This window comes from Panulirus ornatus, chromosome 6, assembly GCF_036320965.1.
Source record: "Panulirus ornatus isolate Po-2019 chromosome 6, ASM3632096v1, whole genome shotgun sequence".
Classification (NCBI taxonomy): domain Eukaryota; kingdom Metazoa; phylum Arthropoda; class Malacostraca; order Decapoda; family Palinuridae; genus Panulirus; species Panulirus ornatus.
In genome coordinates this window covers 4,740,180-4,754,778 of record NC_092229.1, presented here as the reverse complement: position 1 = coordinate 4,754,778, position 14,599 = coordinate 4,740,180, and the positions used below count along the sequence as shown (strand labels likewise).

The following is a 14,599-nucleotide window of genomic DNA, read 5'->3' as shown; positions in this document are numbered from 1 at the left end:
ACTCTATAATCTAAATATGGATTTGATAATGACCTTGTACTATATAGGTACAAAGTACTTGCTATTTTCCCTCGTAACTTCATCCATTTCATTTTCTAAGGCTTTGTAGATATTGAAATGAGAAATTTCAACATCAGAAATAGCAGCTATTCCTCCTTCATGCTTCAGGACACACAGACACACACACACACACAGTATGTTGACCCGTGGGCCACCATCGGCTGCTGGACCGACCAGAATCTCAGGAATGCTGTAAGATGGGTTACGCTTTTCATAATACAATTTTCTTTTTTTTTCTCAAAGAATACGGTATTTCCTCACGTTTCTCTGCCGTGGTTAGCAAGATAATATATATATATATATATATATATATATATATATACGAGAAAGAGAGACAGATGTACGGTATGATGAAGGAGATAAAAACAGATTACTATATCAACCTCATCTTTAATGTCAAATATCACAGTGAGCGACGCTTGTATTCTCGCCTCTCCCCCGAACTCCCACTCGACATAACTTACTGTTTGCTTCAGATCCGTGAGTCTTGTGGTCTAAATCGATCATTTTTCATCCTACTTGGGCAAGTCCCGCCACCGACATAAATTATCACCTGACTGTACTATTGTCTTCATTACAATGTGTAACGAAGTGTGAAACATGAACGCAATGAACTTTAAAAAAATCTTGATTTCGAGTGTATTTCATTATGCATTTTAACTGTGTTCCCTTATATACGATATAGAAAGTAATGTAATTAGGATAGATTTATATACACAATCTTCCCTTTTTCACAGTTCATCCTTTTTCTTATCACCGGACTCCGTTTTCTTTGACGCCTTTCCCTCGGTCTGTTTACTATCTTGTTTTTCGGCAGGTTCCTTCCCCTGGGCTTCCGTGGACTCGGCCTCCAATTCCTCCTCCTTGAGGAAGGTTATGTTGGCCACACGGTCAGGGTGGAGGATGAGGTTTTGCTTGAGTGGCAAAGACGCCCAGAACTCCCGGGTCTGAAGCGATGAAAGAAAACAGGCGTTAGACTACGTTCACAGAAAACTATAAAAAAGTAAATGATTTACAATATCGTGCTGTAAATGATATATGCTTTACTATGGTAAAATATTCCATGGAATGATTAAGTTGTTGGCTTACTATACAGAAGAAGAGGTGTTGAAATCATGGAGATTTCCATCAATATCTATGTTTATATGAGAAAACGAAATCATTAAGAATGTTCATTGGAAAATTGGATATTGTTTTGTCGTTATATTCTAGAAATACAAGTTTCATTTTTCAAACTAGGACAAGAGAAACTTAAAGATCTCGATGACTACAACAACGTTTCTTCTACGGAGTAAGTCGATTAATCCACGTATAGACTGGAAGAAGAAGAAGAAGAAGAAGCCAAGGATGCATTGAGAACAGGATATTAGTGGCTTGAAACCAGACAAACTGATGATCCTTACTTAACCCCACAACAGTAGGACATCCGTTGCTCCAAGAGCCACTCTTTCTTTCGTGAATAACTTCATTACATATGTGGTTTACTTTACCCAGGGTCGTAAAGCAACTGTACAGGATATAAGAGAACCCGTTGGTCAACGATATTAATCATTACTTTCGTCAGCTACCAAACATATCTTGAGTTTGTCCCACAGTAATATGTCCCTCCACCCTACGACAAGACTGGAGATCTGTTCACAGTGACTTTAACGTTGGCGCCCACCTCAAAAAGTAAGCTATTCGACAGTTGTACGAGGACACAGAAAAAAAAGATGCTCTATCATATTGCAGTAGTATAAGGTCCGATCCTCACAGACGTTACTATAGGTTTATACGTTCAAGTTTAATCGCCAGCGATTTTACTTTGATACCGCCTAAAAGCAAGATATTTGAATATTTGATATCGCCTAAAGGTACAGTAATGAGAAGAATGGACAATATATCAATATAGGTTCATATATCAATGAAAATATAACTGATTCATGGTTGGTAACACGAAAAGTTATTGGAACGAAGCCTTGTTCAGAAAGAAGCGCCCCTGACGCGAATCTCACTCAAGTTCAGAGAATTTACCAATAAGTTTCAACAATTTTCTTTCCGCTCATCTGAACAGATGTCTACAAGAGTCTCCCTAACAACAGCACATTTTCTTATAGACGAAAACTCTATATATCTCCAAAGGAAAGTAGCTCAACTAACTGATGCCTCAATATCAAGAGTAATGACAGAACTACTTGAGTGTCTACAGTGCTGGTTACTACCTCATTCTTGTAGTCCTCCTCCATGGCCGGAGATGGCTTGAGTGCTAAGTAGCGGAAGTCATTGTCGGTGACCGGGTCCCAGGTGAAACCCAGGGAATCATCCGGTGTCGGGTTCCTGCCGAGAAAGAAAGGAAATCGTTTTACAATGCTGAAAAAAGGAAAGGAAAGCGACCGAGACACGATGCAATACGAGTGATAGAAAATGGGTAATATATCAGAGAACTGAACATTATATATATATATATATATATATATATATATATATATATATATATATATATATATATATATATATATATATATATATATATATATTCCTATGAGTCCACGAGGAAAAGTATATATATATTATCAGTTTTCCAAGCTCTGATTGTGGTAGGTAACATTATGAGCGTAAAGTCACCTTCGGCTGGAATCAATCGTTAGCTGACGGAAAAAATTGCAACATCGTCGAAGACTTTTCCAATCCAAGGGACCCACATTACCTCGCTCCTGCGGAGTACAGCCTCACTGCTGCTGGAGTCCCATAAAAGGGATCCTGGGGTTAAATAACCTGTTACTCTAGAGTTTTCAAACACATTCGGAGGGTTTCCTCCTTGTGGCCATTACCCAGTTGCAGCGAAGTTCGCCCAGAGTTTGGTGATGACGTCTCGAAGTTCGAGGTCCTCCTGCCGCTCGAGGGGCTTCCACAACGGTCCGCCAGAGAACAAGTAGAACAGGTCGTCAGCGTGCGACACCCCTGTGGAGGAGAGAGGGAGACAGACACACACGCATCAGAAAGAAGGTCCTTCGTGAATCGTCTCCGAGAACACCATAAGTCACCACTGGAGACACAAAAGATATAAGGTCACCGATCCATCACTTGGAGAAAGATACGTGTGAAAAATATAGTTACTCCTCTCCCACTGAGAATGAGACATTCACAAGGACGAGTGGTAGGGTTAAGGTGGTTACCAAGTGGAAGAGAATACTCGCAACAGACGAGAGAAGAATCAGTACCACAGACCTGAGTTGAATGAGATGGGAAGGTTAGAGAGAGTCCTTCAGTCTGGCAACCACAGAAGAAGGAGGAACAAAGGTAGATATGGTAAATATACGTTCTTAATGGGTCGTGACGACGATGCTAATATAGGGCACTCTTCTGAAATTAGGAAGGTCGAGAACAAGAAGGCAAAGAAGGAAACCAATCAAGGAAAGTGTTCAGAGGAACATGAGGAGGTATTTGTTCATCGACGTAGCTGTCGACTCGTGCGAAAGAAGTAATGATAATAATAATAATAATAATAATAATAATAATGATAATAATAATATTAATAATAATGATAATTATAATAATAATAATGATAATAATAATGATAATGATAATACTAATAATGATGAAAATGATAATGATAATGATAACAATAATTACATTAAAAAAATAATGATAATAATAATTACGATAATCATGATAATAGTGATAATAATAATAGTTATAATGATAATAGTAATAATAATCATGCAAGTCACATTGGAGAATTATGAAATCTGAATAACAAAAGGGGTGATGATGAGAGGCAGTGATCTCAGAGATACCAGAACTTTCTCCCCTTATCATAGATGATAATGGGTAATGCACAAGTAAGATAAGATTAATTATGTTGTTCACAGGCAATATGACAGTGATTCCATTTAGTCTAGCCTCGAGTTTACCATTTTCTTTAGCTAGAATTTGTAAAAAGAAAATGGTACTTTTAGCTATAACTTTGCTACTTTTGATTCTAACTCAAACCCACAAACCCACTAGTTGATAGTGTCCAAAGAGGACCTATTAGAATGATGATTATATGAAAGGCAGCTGAATTGTGATAGAAGCTATAGGCTACAAATCTGTCCACCATGCAGAAGAGAAGAGGGAAAGTCACTGTCAAGACTTATTCTTGATTTCGTTCATCATTTTCAACTGATGGATAACGTTCTCTGTCATGTAATGAAGATGCACTGTCAAAATGGTGACAGCACAAACTGACAGACAGACAGATAGAAATAATGGGATAGCAGATAAAGAATTTGCAGTTTTGTAGATTTCAGGAGGAGATAACAGACTTGATTGGGTAAGAATTTTCTGGCTTCCAGATTTTGAGTAGGAGTTTACAGACGTTAAGATATGATAAAGTTGGAATATCCAGACTTTAAGACTTAAAGAAAAAGTTTTGAGATTCCAGGGATCAAAGTAGTGGTTTCCAGGCTTCAAGACTTCAGGATAGAGATTCCAGATCTTCAGAAATATAGTAGAAGTTTCCAGACATCAAGACTTTGAGTAGGAGTTTCCAGATGTGAAGACACACAGTTTTCAGACTTCTAGAATGAAATTAAGAATTTCCAGACTTCAAGACTGAAGGAAAGACTTTCCAGACGTGATCCAGTACATTCATTAAGAGTCTCTAGACTTCAAGACTTCGACAGGATAACTCACAGTGTTTGCCCATGTCAAGGGAGAACAAATCAGTGAGGGAGTGTTGACCACGGTGGCGCAGCTCGTATCTATAAGTCTTCTTATCTGCTCTCTTGACGTTCTTGGCGTGCAAAGTGGTAGTCAGGTCATGACACACTCTGAAGTACCGGTCCGTGAACATCTGTAAGAGGTGTATAAACTTTAGGAGAGTTGTACATCTATCTAAAGGAGATGTGTACGTTTTCTTTGAGACATTTTACAGCTGTGGAGACGAAGTATCAACATCGATTTCTTTTCGTGTGACTTGTGTCTCAGTCAGTCATCTAAAGCGTCAAATGCATGACACCACGAGTGGATCATTTCTTTACCCTGCTTCATCCATACTCAAGTACAGTACGTGAATGCTTTTCATATATATATATATATATATATATATATATATATATATATATATATATATATATATATATATATATGAATTATTCATTACGACAAATGTGTAAATTGGGGTGGTGAGCAAAGACAGGTGAGAGCTTTTGAGTTTTCTTCTTCTAACGTTTCGGCAGCCCAAAGGTTATAAGAATAGAATTCACAAGCTCTTCCCTGTTTACTCACCACTCAAATTTACACACACACACACACACACACACACACACACACACACACACACACACACACGCGCGCGCGCGCACACATATATGCACACACACATACATGCAAACAAGAAATGGGGCACCATGACTGTAAAACTCCCTCCACGTGCAGTACAAATAGGTAAATAGGCCCTAGACTGTTAGGGACTTCCCAGATTTTTGTATATCTTGTAATGCTTGAATTGATTCCTGTTATTCGTATTGTCATCATTACATTCAGATTCTCCCACTACAGTTTCAAAGTTAGACTAAAGTGACATTGAAGCAAAGATAAAATCTTCGACGATACTTGTAAATCATCAAAATTAAGCCTTCAAAGTGTCCCCTTCATCGATTCTTTTACCCGTGGCCCCAAAAAACCATAGGGACCCCCCTCTGGTACTACGCTGGTAAGTTTTAGATATTTGGCATTTTGTTGTGTCGTCCTGCTTGGCACAGTAGCAACGAAGACTTACCTCAGTGACGTTGTCAGCATGCTGGGCGTCCAGGTTGAGGCCCTTGAGGTAGTGATCAAAGATCAGGACCGACTGGTTCAGCGGAGACACGTCACCCGCAGCGAACTCCAGCGCGATGGGTGCGTTCTGAACGAAGTTGTACTTGAGCGCTGACCGTAGGGCTTCGTTCGCATACGTGGCTGCGGTACAGAGATGGGAAGTGGGTATACGATGTTCACTGAGGAGGAAATGTCTCTCTCTCTCTCTCTCTCTCTCTCTCTCTCTCTCTCTCTCTCTCTCTCTCTCTCTCTCTCTCTCTCTCTCTCTCTCTCTCCTCATCCACCTTACATCGTCCTCTTTGTTACGAAGTTCACGGATGATTTCCCCCCTTCTCCCCTTACGTTCCGTCGTTACGTTACCTTTACAAGCCGCTCTTTCCTACTTACGTGCTGAAAGAAAGGCTCCCTCGTGTTCCGTGATGCCGGATATTAAGTCCAGCATCTTGTGTCTCGCCTCTCTCATGAGGAATTCTGGTTCAGCGAATAGGTAATCTTCATCCAGACGAGGACCCATCAGTGTAGGGGCTTGATACCAAACCTGTAAGGCCATATCTGTCACTCCTTCAGTATCTATACCCATCTGTCAATACAGTTCTCTCGCTACCTATACGTTTATCATCTTTTTCTCTGTCCATTTATTTAACTATCTATTTATCTACCTATCTTGCTTTATCAGGACTCACACTCAGTGTCAGAGAGGATTGTGTTCACACCAACTACGACGCTAAGAACCACACACGAGTGTGTGTGTGTGTGTGTGTGTGTGTGTGTGTGTGTGTGTGTGTGTGTGGTAGGTCTTCCATCACTAACATTAAAATGGCGCAGAACAGGAACAAGGTCCTTGGCGTTCACCGCCTGCAGGCAGGTAATGAGCTCTTCGCTGCCGCCTTCGCTGGAACAGTTGAAGACGTTGCCGATGGCGTCGGCCACGACGGCGTGGGCTGCGCCCAACGACCAGGGGCACAACGCCGTGCCCGACTGCAAGATTACCCGACTGAACAGTCCTGGAAAAGAAGGCGGTGATGATACTGTAGCCACAGACACCAAGCCAGGAAGATGTCCCGATTTCATACTGTAAGTTCCTCATATGTGGGACTGAATACTTACAGTGGAAATTATTTGATATCATTATCAGATCGTTCGTTTTTGCCACCAACGAACGTATTTATGTATATGAGAGACAGAGAGATGTAGAGAAAGAGAGAAAGGAATGAAATATTTGTTTTTTCAAGGTAGCGTTCTAAAATCCATATTACAAAATGATAACAAAGAATGGCCTCTTCCAGCTGACCTAATGAGCGATGTGAGAGGATCTGGAAGTGGACGGAGCTGGCGCCGGCGCTCTCCCCGAACAAAGTCACTTGCAGAGGATCGCCTCCGAACTTAAAGATGTTGTTCTGCACCCAGGTGAGGGCCAGCGTCTGGTCCTTCAGGCCCAGGTTGCCTGGGGCTACCTTGTCCTCCGTCGAGAGGAAACCTGCAGAAGAAAAGAGGAAGAGTCATTTGTCCTGAAGAGCTTTTGGGTTGACTTCGGAACATCAGGAAAGAGTCTTCTCTCCAGCCTCGTGTATCATATTGCTTTCTGAGCATTTAGGGTCTAAGGTAATTACACACACACACACACACACACACACACACACACACACACACACACTTACGCTTGCATAAACCTTAATCACTAGCCAGAATGATTAGCCCAGAGCATTCCTTCCGGGAAGTGGTTAAGTAGTAGAAAAACTAGTTCACACTGAGGTGATGGGTCGTCAACCCTTCAATAATCACTTGATGCACATTCTATTCTTTCATATTTCCTTTGGTCTCCCCATTGCCACTCTGCCTCTATCCACTCATCTTGACCACTACAACACTTATGGTTCCAGTCAAAGTGGCTGAAAGCGGTACCATAAAGATACGTTTCAAGAACAAACTTTATATATGTATATATATATATATATATATATATATATATATATATATATATATATATATATATATATATGTATATATATATATATATATATTAGAGAATGTAAAGGAGTACGAAGATACAGAGAAATATACACAGAAGGAAACCACTGGGGTCCTATAGAGGTTGTTTGTGATAGGAAAACATCAGAAACTCACAGATCATCTGTCATAAGAGAAAGGCATGTAGAGGACTCAGTGTGAGGCAAACCTGCATTTTTTCTTTTCATGAAAGTTCCTCATCCTCATCAGTCAAATCAGTAGATACATCCTAGATCATATGAATTCTTCATCGTCAGTTATCAAAAGAAAACTTCCGAATACACACACCCTTCATTGAATGCGCTTTAAGACTTACACCGCGAAAGCGCGCATTAGAGAGCCGCAGTGACGAAAACGTGCGCAGAAATGCAATAAAGACAAGTTCTAACCTAAGACTCCGAGTCTGTACTGGATGGTGACGAGGATGATGTCTTCGTTGAGGAGTACGTGTGGTGGGTACTCAGCAGTGCTCCCGCTGATGTAGCCGCCTCCGTGGATGAACACCATGACGGGCAGTAGAGGGTTCTTAGGTTTAATCTGTGGACAGCAAGAGGTGCTTCATTATCAAGCTGCAGTCAAAGCTCACGAAGAAATACTTATCTCTGTGTTCTTCAGTTTATAAATTCTCTTAAGAATAATCTTATTTGACCTGTGTCAGAAGCAGTTAAAGACCCTGTGAAGGACTGAGAATAATGATGGATAGAAATCAATGTTCTGATGTGAGATACACAGACTTTTTACGTAGGTGGGGTGAAGCCATTTTGCACAAGGTGAAGTCCAAATGGAAATGATGGCTGGTTTATGCCTCTGGTTATCATAGTGTAATGTTGAGTCCAGATCCTTAACATACGTGGAGAATGTTAACACTGATTCTCTCTCTCTCTCTCTCTCTCTCTCTCTCTCTCTCTCTCTCTCTCTCTCTCTCTCTCTCTCTCTCTCTCTCTCTCTCTCTCTCTCTCTATTTACCCTTGGAGTGAAGATGTTAAGGAAGAGACAATCCTCGTCTCCCTCCACCCCGTCGTCTTTTCCAGTTATGATGGCTGTTATGCTGTATTGGGGACACACTGGAGGCATCTTAGATCCATCTTTGACGCCTTCCCAGCTCTCCACCATAACCGGATCCTGTAATCAAAGAGAAAAGATGTACTGTCCCAGTCGACAACTATTCACGAAGGAAAATATAAGATTTTATCTGACATGCAACTCTGTAAGTTTCTAACATGCACACCTCTGATGGGAAAAGCTCATCAAGAAGGTCAGGTTATGTCAGAAGCATCGAAGGGGTCATGGTGATGATCATATTGTGTTTTCCTTATACACGAACCTTGAACCTTAGCTCTCCTACAGGAGGCTGAGCGTAGGGAATGGAGTGGTACGAATAGAAGACGTTGCCCTTGGTGGACTTCTCTCTTATCCCTGACACCTGGCCTGACGAAGTCGTCACCACGGGAAACTCCACGTCATCTTCCTCCTCCTCAGCCACGATCACCGGCGCCTCTTCCTCCTCCTTCTCCTCCACCGCCAACGCCACCGTCAGTAGCATTGCCAAGATTGCCGTCACTAGCAGGAGGCCCCTCATCTTCGCTACTGTCGAGTGAAGAATTTAGGCAGCTCGCAAATGAGAGATTTTCGTGTACCTATATATATAACCTGCTGAAAATGATGCACTGGTAATCTACGTATTCATGGGTAGTCGTCAGGGATATATAGACATGTGTTAAGGTACTGGAGAGGATGTATAGGCCTGTGGCAGGTGCGAAAGTCCATGTGAAGACTGACGTGTTAGAACCGATGTGTCATTTTCCAAAAGATGGAACAGAGGAAGGAGTCAAGTGAGGATTTTGACGTGTAAGACTCTATCGTCTGTTCGTGTCACCACTTTACTCATTCACATTCGATGTCAAAGGCCAGCGAATTGAGTTTCTTGTCCCATAGACAAGAACCTGACGTCTACCTGGGTAGCAAAGGAGTGAAATATTGCATAGAGTATTGTGCACACAGATTAGGAAAGCATTTGAAGCAGCACACATAGAAGAATTGACCAACAACAGTGGCGCGTGGTGACGGAATGTAAAGATTACGTGGGTAACTAAATTTTCTCAGTCTTCTGCTCATTTCAAGGATCTTCGTATTCAGCAGCGGCAGCAGCAGCAGCAGGAGGAGGTGGTACGACCCCGCCCGTGAGGGAGTTGTGTACGACCTCAGTGAGTGGAGTGTGTTATCTGTCAGGGTCATCAAAAATGATAGTGGCCGCTATCAACGGCTGCCACAAAGATCAACTATTAACATGGGAACTTGTACAGCACAAATGGAGTTCTCCCCTCTCTCTCTCTCTCTCTCTCTCTCTCTCTCTCTCTCTCTCTCTCTCTCTCTCTCTCTCTCTCTCTCTATCTATCTATCTATCTATCTATATATATATATATATATATATATATATTATATATATATATATATATATATATATATATATATATATATATATATATATATATATCAGTCGCTACCCACTCTTAATTCATATCTTTCCCTCTGTGCAGATGTATCTAATACTTTTTCCTTCTTGATTTATTTTAACTATTCTTTTCTCTCCCCTATCCCCTCTCATTCAGTCAACCAATACTTTACCAGTAAAATCTACACATTTAAAATCTCTCAGTCACAGGGGGTCCATTCGCGTACCATTCCACCTACCTCTGACGCATCCTATCTCATCAGCTCAGGGACATTTGATAGCTGCCTGATTCCATATCTGCTCGTGAGGAGCGCTGCTTCGGTCATATTCAATCACCCGACCTTCAATGCTTCTTAATTTGCTCTTATGATAAGATAAGCTTATGTGCCGCTTTTCAGAAAGCATTTCTCTGGAAGTGATTTCAAGAAGAGGGTTTAAGATTATCATAATAAGCGGTAACTTGACTTACCATTACGTTATCAGTTTTAAGAAATATTTGGCCTCATTCCTCGTTCGAGGTAGAACGATTGCTTACGAGTTTGCATTCGTTACTTCGGGTGAAATGAGACGAATCAAGTCACAGATAGCTCTATAGGTCAAGGTTATCATAGCTTTTGATAATTCTGAATGCCTTGATTAGGTCGCGTAAATAGGTTCAAGCCGTTTAGTCGGTTCTAATAAGATTTGTTTCTTGTCCCGGGAATCATCTTGGTAGCTCGACGCTGTACTCTCTCCATTCAGTCTATGTGTTTTCTCAAGTATGGTAACCAAACCTCACAATATTCGTGATTCGAACGCTCAATGAATCATAAAGAGTAAGGATGATTCTCCGAGACTTAAGATCGTAAAACTTACCGATCAATCCAAATATATATATATATATATATATATATATATATATATATATATATATATATATATATATATATATATATATATATTTTTTTTTTTTTTTTTTTTTTTTATACTTTGTCGCTGTCTCCCGCGTTTGCGAGGTAGCGCAAGGAAACAGACGAAAGAAATGGCCCAACCCCCCCCCCATACACATGTATATATATATAAGATTCATTTATCACCATTGAGCCCAGCCCATCAGCTTGTCTCTGTCAATCTGACGGTGCAGACTTTCAAGTTTATCTGTCGATCTATTTCCCTGCTTAGTATCATCTACGAATTTCAATCATCTCACAATCTACAATGTAGACCATCATCATCATCATAAATGCATATAAGAGACTCGGTCTCAAGATTGATCCCTGTTCGACACCACTTGTTACGTCTCACCATTCTGTGGTTTTAGACCATCAGTCACAACTCTTTGTTTACAGTCAGTCACCCAGATGATACACCTCCATCACTGCCAATGTGACTGAATTTTTCATTTTAACCTCTCATGTGGAAAAGTTTGGAAATTCTTCCTTTTCTTGAAAATCTAGATAGATGGCATTAAATGCAAAGCCTCCGTCATACATGTTGATTGTCTTATAAAAGAAATCAAGTAGATTTGTCACACATGCACGATGTATAGCGATGATAAGGGGTGGTATTAAGTAATCTCAAGTATGTGAGATATGAGACATACAGTGTGGTACCAGTGTGATACTTTTTAAGAACTGGCTTGAAATGCATTGGAGATGGTGTGTGTGTGTGTGTGTGTGTGTGTGTACTTACGAACAACCATGAAACAAGGCCACCACGTAACATTCATCATAACGAGAGAGAGAGAGAGAGAGAGAGAGAGAGAGAGAGAGAGAGAGAGAGAGAGAGAGAGAGAGAGAGAGCGTTTACCTATCTCAGAATTCAAGATCAAGGATTAGAATTCAAGATGGCGACCCAATGTGCTAGCATCATTGACGCGTACCCTCCAACCATCACTGCTGATAAAGCTGGACAACAGATAAGCGTTATCGCCTGGTACTGGTGGTAGGTAGCCAGACGCCCTTATCTCACTACGATGATCCCTACGAGAGAATCGAGATAAGTGTTACTATGATGGTAGACTCCACAGACCAGTAAGTAAACTGCTGGTTCATCCTCTCGTTAACGTGTGATGTCTAGAAAAGATTGAAGACAATTGGATTCGTCACTGAACTTCTCTGGGTAAGAAAACTGGGGCTTTCATGGTGCGAATTTTGTGGAGGGTGAAAGATGCGTTCTTAGGAGGGGGAGAGGACGACGAATTGCGAGGGAAAGAGGGGGATCTGCTGTTGCAGGGGATGAGTAACTAAAAGGCTTGCTTAAGGAATATAGGACCTGCTTCGAGGAAGAGGAGGAAGGAGAAGCGTTTGGGAGGATATGATGAGAATGTAGTGGAACATCGTCTTGGGAAAAAAGAAATTGGGAACGTGTTGATGGGGAATGTAATGACTGTGTTGCTGGGGACCCTGGGAATAAATTGGTAGGGAAGAAGGGTGTCAGTGGAAAAGGAAATGTTGACACATGGTGCTCATGGAGGACGTTGTCCCAGATGGAAAACAGAGAGACGTAATGCTGTGGAGATGGTAATGCTTCCTTGACTGCTTTCAGTGGGAAGAACTTAAGAGACAGTTAACCTGGGGATGAGAGGAGATAAGAGGAGTGGTTGGATCGTTGTATGTATCTATCTGTCTCAGACAGATTCCTCCTCAACGAACCACACGTGCATAGCCACCATCACCACCATAACCATCGCTACCTTCACAACCACCATCACCACCACAGCCACAGCAACCACCACCCTCCTACCCTAACACCACTACCACAACGACCACAAACATCTCCCTCGCCTCTGACACCAGCCATTCACTTACTGATATGATTTATCCAAAGATATTCCATTGCACTTCAAGATAAAGGTTTGTGAAATGCTTTACTTGTCTTGCGATAATGAAAGAAAAAGAAAGTTTTTCTGTGAGATGACTGTTTGTGTGTTATTGAGAGAGAGTTTAATCCTCGTGTTGCCCCGTCTCTTTACACACACACACACACACACACACACACACACACACACACACACACACACACACGCACGCACGCACGCACGCACACACATTCACACCCCTGCCTAAGCCTTGGCACCCATTTATCGTCCAGCCTCGAGGGGAGGGTGAAGTCCTGGGTTGGGTGTGGGCCGACTGCCTCACCCAAGACTCATGGTCAGTAGTATGTGTACGCCATGCACAGCCCATAACGTCGACTCATCTATGGTAAAATCAAATATTATAAGCATTACAAGAAGCTAAGTGGTTATACAAACAGAGAGGCAGGATAGAATCATATATGTATGTCTTGATCGACAAGCCATGAGCTAGACAAGAAAGGACCACGAAGGTAACCCATGTTAACCTTGCACGCCACAAACCCAGCTTACAATCACATATCCTCGACACTAACACATTCCTCCGTCTCTACCTCTATAGTACTCTACCTCGACCCATCTCACCACAGCCTCAGTTCCCCTCCGTCTCGTCTTGACACGTATGATATGCTCTATCTTTGCCTTTCGCGGCCGAGCTTTTTATTGTATGTTTCAGAATCTTTATTTTGTCCTGTGAAGCTGTAAAAACTGTGAAGCTGAATCTGAATAAAAAAAAAAGGGGGGGACCTGCGAATGATGTAGTTACCCCTGCTGTTTCAGTTACTTATAGCTTGGTATCCTCGCATCTCATCTTCGTTTCCATATCACGTCTGCATTAATCCTAATCTGATACGTAGATTTTGTTCCTCTGAACTTCAGGGGAAAGAAGCGTGATCACTATATTGTGGTGAGCAGTATGTTGTGACTATATGTGAGAAAAATCACCAAGACTCGGAGGAATACATAGAAAGGTTTGTGGGGCCTGGTTGTGGTGGAGAGGGAGCTGTGGTTTCGGTGTATTGCACATGACAGCTAGAGAATGGATGTGAGCGATTGTAATAGTAAAATCTATGATATGTACACAATGCATTTGGATATACATAACATAAACCTGATGTATAAAAATTTTGTTTAGTATCAAATGAAATCATTAGTCCGTCTCGATGGACTCCAACTCACGTGAGCGTTGGCCAGGAGCAGCGGACGTCCGTCGTATGGTGCTGGCGCAGCCGATGTGGTGGACACTGGTTGCCCGTACCATTAAATGACCACCCAGTACACAGATCACCACCTACTTGGCCACTCTCCCACCGACACGTCATGTATTGTTATCAATCAACATGAAATTAATGAAATTAGGTATGCGTGTCACACGGGCATTCGCAGACGTATGTGAGGCGTGGTACTGTACGCCCTCTTAAAGCCAAATGATCGTCGGTTCGATTCCAGAAGCTAACATCTAG

At 41.6% G+C, this 14,599-nt stretch overlaps 1 protein-coding gene across 2 annotated transcripts; it reads right to left on the bottom strand.

The window, feature by feature from the left end:
* Positions 1-434: 434 nt before the first annotated feature.
* On the bottom strand, positions 435-14,472 carry LOC139749018 (carboxylic ester hydrolase-like). Of its 2 annotated transcripts, none has more exons than XM_071662397.1 (12): positions 14,316-14,472; positions 9,173-9,435; positions 8,815-8,970; positions 8,238-8,385; positions 7,133-7,318; positions 6,652-6,845; positions 6,229-6,379; positions 5,804-5,982; positions 4,717-4,876; positions 2,871-3,000; positions 2,262-2,376; positions 435-1,007 (listed from the first exon to the last, which is right to left on the bottom strand). In XM_071662397.1, exons 1-12 carry the CDS (start codon positions 14,395-14,397, stop codon positions 792-794), a joined length of 1,980 nt encoding a protein of 659 aa, XP_071518498.1. In that variant the 5' UTR covers positions 14,398-14,472; the 3' UTR covers positions 435-791. The 2 variants fall into 2 exon arrangements, with proteins under 2 accessions (XP_071518498.1, XP_071518499.1); XM_071662398.1 differs by having other exon boundaries at positions 9,173-9,432; positions 14,316-14,453.
* Between the last annotated feature and the right edge of the window lie 127 nt (positions 14,473-14,599).

Excerpts from the sequence above, each read along its gene's own strand:
- LOC139749018 (XM_071662397.1), bottom strand. The coding sequence starts at position 14,397 with ATGGTACGGGCAACCAGTGTCCACCACATCGGCTGCGCCAGCACCATA. Across the intron at positions 8,386-8,814 it reads TTAACATCTTCACTCCAAGG|ATTAAACCTAAGAACCCTCT; the intron begins GTAAATAGAGAG and ends TGCTGTCCACAG. Across the intron at positions 7,319-8,237 it reads GTACAGACTCGGAGTCTTAG|GTTTCCTCTCGACGGAGGAC; the intron begins GTTAGAACTTGT and ends TTTCTTCTGCAG.